At 50.4% G+C, this 14626-nt stretch overlaps 1 protein-coding gene across 1 annotated transcript in view; it reads left to right on the top strand.

Annotated features, from left to right (window-relative positions):
- TJP3 (tight junction protein 3) overlaps positions 1-14626 on the top strand; it is a 46367-nt gene that overhangs the window by 30234 nt on the left and 1507 nt on the right. Inside the window, exons 8-19 of the mRNA XM_038770892.1 lie at positions 1310-1400; positions 2025-2068; positions 2570-2642; positions 2923-3079; positions 5349-5457; positions 6230-6449; positions 8031-8230; positions 8848-8943; positions 10614-10684; positions 11176-11386; positions 11576-11676; positions 13332-13586. Of these exons, the coding sequence (XP_038626820.1) occupies positions 1310-1400; positions 2025-2068; positions 2570-2642; positions 2923-3079; positions 5349-5457; positions 6230-6449; positions 8031-8230; positions 8848-8943; positions 10614-10684; positions 11176-11386; positions 11576-11676; positions 13332-13586 (1628 nt within the window). The remainder of the gene's footprint in view (positions 1-1309; positions 1401-2024; positions 2069-2569; positions 2643-2922; positions 3080-5348; positions 5458-6229; positions 6450-8030; positions 8231-8847; positions 8944-10613; positions 10685-11175; positions 11387-11575; positions 11677-13331; positions 13587-14626) is intronic.

Raw genomic sequence — 14626 nt, 5'->3', positions numbered from 1 at the left:
CTTTCTAGTGTAGTGCTTTCTAGGAAGCAGCCTCGCATAGTGGTTAGTACACAGGCTTGGGAGGCAGAAGGTCATGGGTTCTAATCCCGACTCTGCCACTTGTCTGCTGTGTGGCCTTGGGCAAGCCACTTAACATCTCTGGGCCTCAGTTACCTCATCCATAAAATGGGGATTACAACTATGAGCCCCATGCGGGACAGGGACTGTGTCCAACCTGATTTACTTGTATCCACGCCAGCGCTTAGTACAGTGTCTGACACATAGTAAGTGCTTAACAAATGCCACAATCATTATTATTATTATTAGTGGAGAACGGGCTGGAAATAGGGACTTAGGAGCCCAAATCCTGACTAACCTGCTGACCTCCATGGGCATCTCATGCCCATCTCTGAACTTCTGTTAACCCCCCTCTGCCTAATCAATCAGTGGCATTTGAGTGCTTACAGTGTGCATTTCGCTATCCTAAGCACTTGCAAAATAGGGAAGTAGCATGGCCTAGTGGCAAGAACACGGGCTTGGGAACCAGGGGTTGTGGGTTCCAATCCTGCTCTGCCACCTGTCTGCTGTGTGACCTTGGGCAAGTCACGTCATTTCTCTGTGCCTCAGTTACCTCACCTGTAAAATGGGAATTAAGAGCGGGAGCCTCCTGTGAGACAGGGACTGTGTCCAACTCGATTACGTTGTATCTACTCGAGCGCTTAGAACAGTGCTTGGCATCATCAATCATCATTATCAATCGTATTTATTGAGCGCTTACTATGTGCAGAGCACTGTACTAAGCGCTTGGGAAGTACAAATTGGTAACATATAGAGACAGTCCCTACCCAACAGTGGGCTCACAGTCTAAAAGGGGGAGACAGAGAACAAAACCAAACATACTAACAAAATAAAATAAATAGGATAGATATGTACAAGTAAAATAAATAAATAAATAGAGTAGTAAATATGTACAAACATATATACATATATACAGGTGCTGTGGGGAAGGGAAGGAGGTAAGATGGGGGGATGGAGAGGGGGACGAGAGGGAGAGGAAGGAAGGGGCTCAGTCTGGGAAGGCCTCCTGGAGGAGGTGAGCTCTCAGCAGGGCCTTGAAGGGAGATAGCACATAGTAAGCGCTTAACAAATACCATAATAATCATAATAATAATAATGAGGAGAAGACTTTACCTTCCCTGTTGAGGTTAGGGGGAGGAAGGAAGGAGGAAGGAAGGTGCTGTAGTGCACCACCGAACACCATGGTGACAAGGGCTAGGGTACTAGCTGGAGGGCCCTAGGACCCTCAACAATGGCTCTCTTTCTGCTGCAGATATTTCGGACATTGGCTCTGAGCTATCACAAGCACCGCCGTCCCACGTGCCTCCACCGCCCCATGGCAACCGCTGGAGCGACTCCCCTCAGTAAGCCTCCTTTTTCACTTTGGCTCTTCTCTCCCCCCTTCCCAATCTTGAGCAGGCACTCCTTGCCCCGTGAATATTCTTGGTTGGCTCGAGATACTGTCTGGTGTCTTAGCAGTTAAATGGGGAGGGGAGAATACCCCCAGGTTGGAAACCTGCTCATTAGCCTTGGGTTTCTTTTTCCTGGAAATCCAACCCCTGCCCGACCTCCACTTTGTCTGGCCTGACCAGTCCCTTGGGATGGCTCTGGGCAAGGAGGTGTGACCATGGGGTGGCTCTAAGAAGATGGATTTGGAGGAAGCGTGGAGGTGATGTTTCTTGCAAATGGCAGTCGGTGGAAGAGTCTCCCTTCTGGGCCCCACCATCTGAGAAAGCTAGAGAAGAGAGCCCGGGAGCAAATAAAAGCATCTCGTTCTTTCTTGGGAAGAAGGGAGGCTGTCCCATAGGGTGATCTTTGGGCTCGTTCCCTCTGCCCCCCCACCCCCCCCACCACCTCGAGGCCTGGTGTGGGACTCGTGACCCACAAGGAATCAGTGTCCCTAGGAAGAGTAATGTTAGCATGGAGAGAAGCTTCCCCTTCAGAGGCTGAGCAGGGTCCAGTTTAACCCCCACCTGTGCTCTCCCCAGGGAGGGGTGCCGGCTGCAACAGGAGAAGTCTGTGGAGTCAAGAGGTGAGCAGGAGGGTGGGAGGAGAGATGGTGTCACCTGGCCGAGCTCCGGCTCCTAGGCCAGCAGTTGCCCTAGCTGCCCTGGAGGCTGCCAGTGGGCAGGACTGATTCTGGATCTGGGCTTGCCAGCCATCTCTGACAAAGCCTCTCCCTCTGGTCCCCTGCTGCTGCCATGCAGGCCCTCAAGGCTGTAGTTCGCCCTGCTTTTGCTGGAGGTGGGGACCAGGAAACATGGCTCCCCTGGCCAGACTTCCTAGTGCCCCTGTGGACTGGACAGTCCCTTCCCTAGCCACAATACCGCTGGCTTCCTTACAGGCTCCTAGCCCAGTTTGGCACGGAGCCTGGACCCCAGTTTCCAGGAGGAACCGGTAGGGACCTCCAAAGTGGATCTAGCTTATCCCTCCCTCTCCCCAGCCCAGAAAAGTCAAGCCTCAACACTTGGTCCACTGTCCTGTTGGGTGGCCTCTCCCCACCCTGAGCCTTCCCTCTTCCGTTCCCTTTCAGATGCCCAGGAGACCCACGGGAAGAGGAGTTTTGACCATACCTGTCAAGGTCCCGGTGGCAGAGAGGATGATGGGTTTGTCTCTTGACGGCCTCCTGCTTGACACTCCTGTCCTTGCCTGAATCCATCCTCCAAAGATCTGGTCTCAAACTATAGACCCAGATTCTTGGATCTTTAGTGCCTGAGAGCTCAGCTTCCTCTTCGTAATCCAGCCCCTCTCCCTTCCCCGCAAGTGATTTGGGGTTTTGCTGTCCACTGCTCTGCCCGCCGTCTTCCTCTGAGATTGTGGGGTTTCTTTTGTATTGGATCCGTTTGTTTCCCTCCCCACTAACTTCGGATTTCTCTCTGGATGCAGATACTGCCCTGACACCAAAGTTGTACGCTTCGCCAAGGCTAAGAGCATCGGGCTCCGGCTGGCAGGGGGCAATGATGTGGGCATCTTTGTGTCAGGTGTGCAGGAGGGGAGCCCTGCAGATGGCCAAGGCATTAAGGAGGGGGACCAAATTCTTCAGGTATCACCAGGGATCCAGGGCCAGAGTGGGGAACTGCAGAGAAGGGAGAAGAGGGAGACATGAGTTTGGGGTTTTTGCTTTTTGAGGGGGTCTGGGATTTTTCCTACATGCCTCCGTCTAATCAAGAAAAACTCCCTTCCCCCTCTGCCTGAACAGGGCCTTGGAACCAGAACTCGAGGCCCTGTTGCTATTTAGGGTGAAAGTCTTCCAGTTTTATGACGGATTTGGTACTGCGTGGTTTTATGTCCATTATTGATTTTTCCACTCCTAGCCTCCCTCTGCCGGGGTTCCTGCTACTACATTCTCCGGCTCAGCGTTTGAATTCACAGGGACTTGGGAGGGAAATGCAAAAATCTCTGCAGCCATTGGGAGGGTTGGGTGCCCTGGGGAAATGCTCTAGGTTTGGGCCAATTTGGGTGGGCGGCTACAAAATGGTGACTGTGTCACATCATGGAGCATGCCGGCAGGTCTGACATGATGTGCATCTCGGAGGTCGTGTGTGTGTGTGTGTCTAAATATATATGCATATATTTATATTTGTATATATATACTGCAATTTCTGGCTGCCCCATTTGCTTTCTAGGCCAGCCTGGAGTTTCAGCACTGGCCCCACTGACACTAGGGAAACTGGGATGGGGAAGGAAATGGAGAGAAATAAAATAAGGGAAGGGAAATAGTGTGGCTTAATGGAAAGAGCATGGGCTTTGGAATCAGGGGACATGGGTTCTAATTCTGGCTCTGCCTTTTGCTTGTTGTGTGACCTTTGGGCAAGTAATTTAAAGTATCTGTGCTTCAGTTTCTTCATCTGTAAAATAGGGATTCAGTACCTGCTCTCCCTCCCCATTAGACTGAGCCCTGTGTGGAACAGAGACTGTGTCCTATCTTATTCTCTTGTATCTACCCCAGCATTTAGTACAATGCTGACCACAAAGAAAGTGCTTAACAAATATCACAGTTACTAATTATAGTTACTATTATCATTATCTTTCTTAGAAGTCTAAATGCACAGCAAGTTCCTGGCTCGTTCCAGCTGACACCATTTCCTTTGCCACTCACGTGAAGGGGCTTCATTTTCTCCCACCCTCCCTGTTTCACCGGCTCCTCGAACTCTCTACCATTACTAATTGCCACTGTCTACTGCCCCACTGACCCCACCTTCACTTTTTTGAGCAACTTTGACACCTTTCTCACCTTCCTTCTCTGGTTCTCCTCCCGTGCACTGATCCTCGGGAACTCTGGATGTTCCTGATAAACTGCCAGTCTCCCTCTTCCTCACTTACTTCATTCAACTCAACCACCAGTCCCCTGCCCCATCTCACTCACTCTCCACATTGGACACACACTGGATTTCATCAATCCTCCTCCCCCTCCACATCATACAGAAGCTCCTCACCACTGGCTTTAAAGCACTCAATCACCTTGCTCCTCCTAACTCACCTCACTGATTTCCTTCTACAACCCGGGCTGCACACTCTGCTCCTCCAATGCCAACATACTCACTGTACCTCAATCACCCTCCCCACCTTCAAAGTCTTATTAAAAGCACATCTGCTCCAAGAGGCCTTCCCCATCTAAACCCTCTTCTTTGTCACCTTTGCACTTGGATCTGTACCTTGATAGTCACCCCACCTTCAACCCCACAGCACTTACGTACATATCCGTGATTTATTTTAATATTTGTTTGCCCCTCTAGACTGCAGGTTCCTGGTGGGCAGGGAACGTGTCTACCAACTCTTATAATGTACTTTCCCAAGCTCTTAGTACAGTACCCTGATCACAGTAAGCACTCCATGAATACCATTGATTGATTAATAGTCATTGCGCCATTTCTCACTTCACCAGCTCTGAATTACTGCTCTCCAAACACAACCTCCTAACCTCCCTTCTCTCCCATACATCTCCTTCCCGCAAAACTGTCCTCTCCCTGCCCGGAGACCTCCGATCTCTTGATCTCCTCCATTTATCCCTAGCCACCATACCTTATTTGGACTCCCTGCCCACTTTCCCCTTTTGGTGCACGAATCCAGGCCCTAAACCCCCTTCCTGTCCCTCCATCCATCTCACACTACCAACCCCCAGCCTTGGATCGCCCCCCCACCCCACCCGTATGCTTCCTCTGCTCCTGCATTCATGCCATCCAGCTCTGATGACAGAAATCTAGGTGGAATTCTTGGGGTCAATTCTTCCTCCGAGCATTAGTGGTCTCTAATCTGAGTACTGTCCTTCTCACTATTCTCCTTCCTCTCTCTCCTTCCAATGTCTGTGACAGGTGAATGACACGGCCTTCCAGAACCTGACACGGGAAGAGGCGGTGAACTATCTTCTGAACTTGCCTCCTGGGGAGGAAATGGTGCTGCAGACTCAATGCAAGCAGGACAGTAAGTTCCTGGCTTGAGGGGAGGAGTGTGTTTGGTTTAACGGGGATTTGTGGGGGAAGATCTGGGACCCAGGAGTCTCCAGTCCAATCAATCAATCAGTGGTATTTACTGAGCACTTACTGTGCGCAGAGCACTGAACTGAGCGCTTGGGAGAGGATGGTACAACAGAATTGGTAGACATGTTCCCTGCCCACAACGAGCTCACAGTCTAGAGGGGGAGACAGACATTAATATGTATAAATAGTGTATAATGTGTAATTTATCCCATCCTTCCCCACGTGTTCGTAGTCACCCAGCTGATCCCCTAGACTGTAGTTGTTTTACGCAACTTGTTGGTGACCCTGGCCTTCCTTCCTTCCCCCTGAGTCCCCTGTAGTATAATAATAATATTAATGGCATTTGTTAAGCGCTTACTATGTGCAAAGCACTGGTCTAAGCGCTGAGAGGGAATACAAGGTGATCAGGTTGTCCCACGTGGGGCTCACAGTCTTAATCCCCATTTTACAGATGAGTTAACTGAGGCTCAGAGAAGTTAAGTGACTTGCCCAAGGTCACACAGCAGACATGTGGCGGAGCTGGGATTCAAACCCATGACCTCTGACTCCAAAGCCCATGCTCTTTCCACCGAGCCAGGCTTTCTTCCCCAAAGTATCTGATGGCTTGATCTCCCCCATCCAGCCCTTTTGGTTCCCTTGCCTGTCTCTCCACCCATCCCACCACATTTGGCTGCCAGATTGCCCCCCCCCGCCCCCCAATCTGCCACTCTTCCCAGTCTACAGGAAGATGATCAAATCGAACGTGGGCGACTCCTTCTATATCCGCACCCACTTTGAGCTGGAGCCGAGTGAGCCCTCAGGCCTGGGCTTCACCCGAGGAGAGGTTTTCCATGTGGTCGACACCCTGTACCGGGGCAAGATGGGCAGTTGGTTGGCCATGCGCATGGGCCGAGAGCTGCAGGAGATGGAAAAGGGCATCATCCCCAACCAGATCAGGTAGTGGATGGAGGGTGGAGGAGGTTGGGGGATCGCGGGAGGGGGTGCGGGATGGCTGGCTCTGGCTGGGGAGAGAGCCTCAGGAAGCCGTAACCTCCCACTCGGTCCTCATTCCCCAGAGGCAGAAAGAGATTTGGGGAGGAGACCCGGCTGCCTCTATGATATAAGACTAGTCAAATCGTCGTGCCTCTCTTGTGGACATTAGTCAGGGGGTCCCTGCATATAAGCACATCGGTTGAGGAGCATGGTTGAGGTCAGCATGGTCACCTTAAGCTGCCTTTTTGGGCCTTGGTTGGGACTCATTCATACATTCAGTCGTATTTATTGAGCGCTTACTGTGTGCAGAGCACTGTACTAAGCACTTGGGAAGTACAAGTTGGCAACATATAGAGACGGTCCCTCCCCAACCACGGGCTCACAGTCTCCAGTCATATTTATTGAGCGCTTACTGCAGAGCACTATACTACGCGCTTGGGAGGGTACAATACAACAATAGTCACATTCCCTGCCCACAGCGAGCTTACAGTCTAGAGTGGGGGAGACAGATATCCATACAAATAAAATTACAGATATGTACATAAGTGCCGTGGGGCCGGGAGGGGAGAAGAGCAAAGGGAGCAAGTCACGGCGAGGAGGAAGGGAGTGGGAGATGAGGAAAAGTGGGGCTTAGTCTGGGAAGGCCTCTTGGAGGAGATGTGCCTTTAATAAGGCTTTGAAGGGAGGGAAAGTAATTGTCAGATTTGAGGGGCGAGGGCATTCCAGGCCAGAGGCAGGACATGGGCGAGGGGTTAGCGGTGAGACAGGCGAGATGGAGGCACAGGAGAAGGTTAGCACTAGAGGAGTGAAGTGTGCAGGCTGGGTTGTAGAAGGAGAGAAGTGAGGTGAGGTAGGAGGGGGCAAGGTGATGGAGTGCTTTAAAGCCAATAGTGAGGAGTTTTTGTTTGATGTGGAGGTGAATGGGTAACCACTGGAGTCTTTTGAAGAGGGGGGTGATGTGTCCAGAACATTTTTGTAGAAAAATGATCCGGGCAGCAGAGTGAAGTATGGACTGGAGTGGGGAGAGAGAGGAGGCTGGGAAGTCAGCAAGGAGTCTAATGCAGTAGTCCAGGCGAGATAGGATGAGTGATTGTATTAAAATGGTAGCAGTTTGGATGGAGAGGAAAGGGCGGATTTTAGCGATGTGAAGGTGGGACCAACAGGATTTAGTGATTTAGGGAATCAAGGGTAACACCAAGGTTATGGGCTTGTGAGACAGGAAGGATGGTGGTGCTGTCTACAGTGATGGGAAAGTCGGGGAGGAGTAGGTTTGGGTGGGAAGATAAGGAGCTCTGTTTTGGACATATTGAGTTTGAGGTGACGGGAGGACATCCAAGTAGATGTTGGGATGAAGAGTGGTGCAGCTTCAGCTTTTGTAGTGTAGGTGCACAAGGATTTTGGACCGACCCACGTATTGATGATGGTGATCCTCCTGGTCCCCCAAGGCTAGGTTTTGGTGGTAGGGTCCTGGACTGGGGCCAAGCCCGCCTAGACTTCCTGGGACTTGCAGGAGGTGAGTAACGGTGGTGTCCCCTTTGCCCATAGGGCAGAGAACCTTGCCAACCAGGAAGCAGTCCAGCGGGCCATGACTGCCCAGTCAAGCTCCTCCGGGGCCCGGGCCGAGTTCTGGAAGTTACGTGGCCTCCGCGGAGCCAAGAAGAACCTGCGCAAGAGCCGAGAGGACCTCTCAGCCCTCACTGAGCAGGGCCATTACCCTCCCTACGAGCGAGTGGTGCTGAAAGAAGGTGGGTTCGAAGGACTGGGGAGACCAAAAGGGAGCAACGGGAAAGGGGTCTGAATCCTAGACTAGCGGCATAGGGGAACAGTGCTGCAAAACTGAACGGCACGGACAACGTAGGCTGGGGCCGAGTGGCGGCTGGACTCTGCCCCTCCTGGGTCAGGCTTCCCTGACTCGCCGTTGGGACTGCTATGATGGGAATTCATTCTCTGACAACAGCAGCCTCGTTTAGACCTACTGATGTGTCTGACATGGACACGACGGTTCCCGGGTGGCTCACTGCAGACATCTGAGGGAACCACGTCTTATGGGTCCTTTTCCACCGGTCAGACTCTCTTGTCTCAACCCAGCTTCTGGAAGAAGCAAGCATAAAGCCATATATGGGCTCCCCAAGTGCCCCTCCCACCCACCCAGTTTGCATTATTATCATTTTTATTACTATTGTATTATGCGCTTTGCGTCAAGTACTGTTCTAAGCACTGGGGGTAGATACAAGTTAATCAGGTTGAACACAGTCCCTGTCCCACATGAGGCTCACAGTCTGAGTGGGAAGGGCCCTCAAATTTCAACCCTGGCAAGGCTGGCTAGTCTGAGCCCCCACCTGCCTGCATCTCTTCCCTGCAGCGAGCTTCAAGCGTCCCGTGGTGATTTTGGGTCCCCTCGCAGACGTGGCAATGCAGAAGCTGAGTATCGAGATGCCCGATCAATTTGAAGTTGCCGGTGGGTAATAGGTGATTTGGGCTGAGCTGGTGGAGAGGGTGGGCTTGGGTTTTGGGGACTTTTGTTTTCCTACTTTACCCTCTTCAATTCCTTTTCCTCCATTTCCCCCTGAAGGAGATTTATTGCTAGACCACTTGCCTGGTTCTCTGTCCAAAGGGATCATACCGGAACAGTAGGATAGTTTGTTAGTTATATTTATTAAGCACTCACTATGGGCCAAGAACTGTGTTAAGCACTAATGAAGATTACCAATATGACAGATAGTAATAGTATTTGTTAAGCACTTGCTGTGTGCAGAGTACTTTAATAAGCACCGGAAAATAATACACAGGCGTTGGAGTGGTTTTAAGACAAAAACCTTCTGCATATAGCTCAATAAAGTATTAAGCTGTGCTACCCGGGCAACATAAAGCTCTCCTTTTCAATCAGAACTGGTTAAAAAGCAGGATCCTGTGGGATGATTTCTTTATGCCTTTGTCAAATATCTGAGCTCCCTTGTGCTTCCTGTTACTAGGAATGAATATAATTTCACTGGCTTGCTTCGAGTAGAACAGAATCTATTATTCATCATTGTCAGAAACTTTTCTCGTGAATTTGGTACTTAATGAAAGCCGGGATATAAACGGAAGGAGTTGGGCAGGCTCCCCTATATGATTCAGTCTCGAGCTACGGTGGCCCTAAAATCTTCCGGCCCAAGGCTTCACGGGCAGATGGTACAAATCATGACTCATCGACACGACGTGTTTTTGGTGCACCAAACTTCCCAGAAAAATATGCCAGCATTCAGTGTGTTACTTGGATGCAATTCAGCTTTCTAATACAAAAAAAAAGGGGGTGGGGGGATAGTCAGGTAAAAGAACCAAAAGGGCAAGAACGATAATAGAAAAGTGGCTGGGAGCCAATGAGGGGCCCATGAACTCACCCTCAAGGTTTAATAAAGTAGGACTACCTAGGGTCGATGAGTAACATCCAAAAGAGTCAACAAAACAACCTCTAGGATCAAAACTCTTTTGAAAGCATTTTCTTTCAGGGGAATTCTCTAAATTTCCACAATGAAATGTGAGTGTGATGATGGTCAAGTTATTTATTAATTGTTCTTTGCAATATTATTAAACCCCAAAGGGGAGAAAAAAATACTTTGTCCCTGTCAAGAGTTCTAAAACGGAGGAAACAGTTTCATAAAGCACATGTAGGAAAAGAGGTGGCAAAATGCATAACCACCCTTCCCCCCCAAGTTGAAAAGTTTATAGTTCAGCCACTGTCTCTGTCCCATGAGGGGCTCATGATCTAGGTGTGGGTAGACAGAAGGCAACGATAGTAACAGTGGATTGCAAACAATCAAGGAATTAAGAAAACGAAGTACCTTGGCCCTTTTCAAGTTGTCACTTGGTAGCCCAGCCCTACTGTAGCCAGGAGCTCTGATATCTCTGGGCCCCATTCCACCAGAAGCCTCTCAAATTGCCACCGCCTTCCCCAGTCTCTGTTCTGGTGGCATTTGATTTGGTCTCTCTGGCTTCCTTGGGCCGTGGGATTACCCCAATTCCTCCAGACCAAGAGGACATACCTGATCCAGGTTTAGAGAAAATAATGTTCCTCCCCCAGAGCAGGTGGAAGATGTTGGACAGACCCGGGGCTGGGCCTCTAATCGAAAATGTCTTCTCACCCTGCAGAGACTGTGTCTAGGGAAGGGGGTCCCTCGAAGGTCATCAAGCTGGACACGGTCCGAGTGATTGCTGAGAAGGTGAGGCCAGCGGGTTCTGAATACTGCGGGGGAGGGGTCCATCAGAATTACGGCTGTCCAGCCGGGAATTAGTAGTAGTAGTATTGATTAAGCGCTTACTGCCTGCAGAGCCTGGGAGAGAATACACGGAATTAGACGTGGTCCAGGGCTCATAATCTAAGACTGCTCTGGCATCCTCTGCCCTTGGAGCTTGGGAAAAGATGAGATGATTTAGGACCACGACTTGTTAGAGGAATGGAGGCGGTAGACAGGCTGGGTATTTGCATCATTCTTCAGGGAGCGGATTTCCGCCACCTCTTCCCCCAAAACCTTTTCAAGTGTGATTTCCAGATGGTGCAGCAGAGCTAGAGATGAACTGAGCCAAGGGAAGGATGGGAGGAAGCCCGGCCCATTAGAAGCATCTGCCAGGTCATCCAGTGGTCCCAACCTCTATCTTGATTCATTCTTTCTTTGTCTCCCTGTCTCCTCCTCACCGCCCGCCCGCCACCCAGGACAAGCATGCATTGCTGGATGTCATTCCATCAGCTGTGGAGCGGCTCAATTATGTGCAGTACTACCCTATCGTGGTGTTCTGCAATCCTGGCAGCCGGGCGGAGGTGAAGGCCCTGCGCCAGTGGCTGGTCCCCACCTCCAAGAAGAGTTCTCGACGGCTATACACTCAGGCCACCAAGATGAGGAAGTACTGCAGCCACCTCTTCACAGGTAGCGCTTTCCTGTGGGGCAAACAGTCGGGGACGGTGACTCTGGGGTTAGGGGACAGATAGACAGAGAAGGACAACTTGGAACAGAGACGATACCCTCTGCCCTCCTGGCTGCTTCTTCAACTGGTGGGGATGGATGGGTCCCACCTGCCCTCATCATTCCTTTCCTCCCCTTCTGTGCATATCACAGCTACCGTTAACCTCAGTGGGAACAACAATATTTGGTACGAAGATCTGAAAGACATCATCAAGACCCAGCAATCCAGGCCCATTTGGACGGCTGAAGACCAGGTATCCTGAGCTGTCTCTTGTTCACTGTCTTCAGGGTTCGGTCTGTCTAGTGGAGATTTTCCTCCGCAATGGCTAGATTCCAACCCCTGAGACCACTTTTCCCCCTGGAGAACTGGGGCAGGAACCGCTAGAAATTGGCTGCCGTCATAGAGGACAGCATGGCCTAGTGGAAAGAGCACAGATCCGGGAGTCAAAGGACTTGGGTTCTAATCTGGCTGAGCCACCCTTCTGCTGTGTGACCTTAGGGAAATCACTTAACTTCTCTTTGCCTCAGTTCCCTCACCTGTAAAGTGGGAATTAAGACTGGGAGCCTCTGTGGGACAGGGACTATGTCCAACCGAATTATCGTGTGTCTACCCCAGTGCTTAGTACAGTGTCTGTCCTATAGTAAGTGCTTAACAAGTACCATTAAAACAAAAAGCCACATAAATAGCCCATAACCACAAATGCCCAGGCAAAGAGGAAAGAATGCTGTAGTCATTTAAAAACCTCCTGGAGGTGTCCAGAGTAGGGTGGTAAGAAAACTGTTGTGGACTGGTGAATTTATATCTAACTGCAAAGACAGTATAGCTGTCAGGCTAGGGGTTGGCCCCCAAACTTCCCTTGCACCAAATGACCCAGGATGATCCCTGTTTTGAAGCACAATGAATATGGTATGAGAGGACGGCAGTTGGACGCTTTTCTCTAAAGTGATGGTAGCCATATGCAGATGCTCAGAATCCCTCCTCTTTCTCATTGTAGTGAGAGAACATAAAATACCACTCTAAAATGTCCACCCCGACTGGCCCACTTCCCCTCCTACCCTGCCCCCTTCAGTGGACTTGTCTCACCTTCTAGCTGTGGCCCCCGGCTTAATAATTGTAGTAGTAGTATTTGTTAAGCACTTATGTGCCAGGCACTGTACTGAGCGCAGGGGCGGATACAAGCAAATCGTTATGGACATAGTCCGTCTCCCATGTGGGGCTCACAGTCTCAATCCCCATTTTATAGATGAGGTAACTGAGGCCCAGAGAAGTGAAGTGACTTGCCCAAGGTCACATCAGACAAGTGGCAGAGCTGGGATTAGACCTTCTGACTCGCGGGCCGGATCCGTCTCTTGAGTCTTGAAACTCGAGGTTTCAGCTTCTTGCCCCTCCAGTAAAACTGCTCTTCACTTGGGTCTCAGACTAAGCTGTATGGGACTTAAGCGCATACTACATGCCAGGCACTGTACTAAGTGCTGGGATAGGTACAAGGTACTGTGCCCACTACTAGACTGGCCCAGGTAGAGTTCTGTGGCTGTGGATTTTTTCCTTCATTTCCAACACCCCTGAGATTATTGATGTGTATCCGTGGGCTCAACTTTCCAGCTTCTCTGGGGGTCAGAAGTGGCAAGATGACTAGTTCAGCATTGAGGAGCCCCGGGGCAGGAATCTGGTGATTCCCTACCCCGGCCCGTTTGCCCCTGATGGCTGGTGGTCACGTCTTTCTCTATTACACGTATTCACGTATTTCTCTATTTCTCCCCCTTTTAGACTGTGAGCCCACTGTTGGGTAGGGACTGTCTCTATACGTTGCCAATTTGTACTTCCCAAGTGCTTAGTACAGTGCTCTGCACATAGTAAGCGCTCAATAAATATGATTGATGATGATGATGATGATGATGATGATTACAGGTAGACACCTCAGAGGAGAATCTGGAACTGCCCCACCAGAATCTCGGGGGCAGCACTGACTACCTGAGCTGCGACAGCCGGGCCAACAGCGACTACGAGGAGACCGATGGGGAGGGCGGGGCCTTCACGGACAATGACATGGATGAAGAGCCCAGAGAGCCGGCGCTGACCCGGTCTTCGGAGCCGGTGACCGTGAATGAAGCGGAAGGCCAAAGGGAGCAGTCGATGGTCTCCTTGGCACACACCACACATCAGGTGAGTTGGTTAGCGGAGTGACCCAGAAGAATTCTCCCTGGCATGGGAACTGTGAACGTTAGCCGAAATTCCAGAGGCTTTGCTGTCCCCTGAGGCTCTGAATAAGCAGTTCCTCCACCCTCTAGCATCAGCTTTCTCTGTAACGGGACTGACGTTTCTTCCCCCTCCTGAAACTGGGCTAAGGCTTTTTCCAACCCTGGGGCCCAAATGAGAGGTCTTTCCTTGGGTCCAGCTCCCACTGGAGTGGTGGAAACTCAGAGGACCAGACTTCAAATCCTGACTCTGCCACTTGTCTGCTGTGTGACATGTCACTTCACTTCTCTGTGCCTCCTCTGTTTCCTCATCTGTCAAATGGGGATTCAGTGCCTGTTCTCCCTCCCCCTTAGACTGTGAGTCCCATATGGAACAGGGACTAGGTCCAATCTAATTATTAATAATAATAATAATGATGATGGTGTTTGTTAATCAATCAATCAATCAATCGTATTTATTGAGCGCTTACTATGTGCAGAGCACTGTACTAAGCGCTTGGGAAGTACAAATTGGCATCACATAGAGACAGTCCCTACCCAACAGTGGGCTCACAGTCTAAAAGGGGGAGACAGAGAACAGAACCAAACATACCAACAAAATAAAATAAGTAGGATAGAAATGTACAAGTAAAATAAATAAATAAATAAATAGAGTAATAAATATGTACAACCATATATACATATATACAGGTGCTGTGGGGAAGGGAAGGAGGTAAGACGGAGGGATGGAGAGGGGGACGAGGGGGAGAGGAAAGAAGGGGCTCAGTCTGGGAAGGCCTCCTGGAGGAGGTGAGCTCTCAGCAGGGCCTTGAAGGGAGGAAGAGAGCTAGCTTGGCGGATGGGCAGAGGGAGGGCATTCCAGGCCCGGGGGATGACGTGGGCCAAGTGTTAAGTGCTTACTATGTGCCATGCACTGTTCTAAGTGCTGGAACCTTGTATCTGCTCCAGGGCTTGGCACATAAACGCTTAACAAATACCATTCTTTTTCTTCGGGACTCGTGGTGCCTT

The sequence above is a fragment of the Tachyglossus aculeatus genome, chromosome X2 (assembly GCF_015852505.1).
Source record: "Tachyglossus aculeatus isolate mTacAcu1 chromosome X2, mTacAcu1.pri, whole genome shotgun sequence".
NCBI classification, from domain to species: Eukaryota; Metazoa; Chordata; class Mammalia; order Monotremata; family Tachyglossidae; genus Tachyglossus; species Tachyglossus aculeatus.
This window is presented reverse-complemented; position numbering and strand designations above follow the sequence as displayed.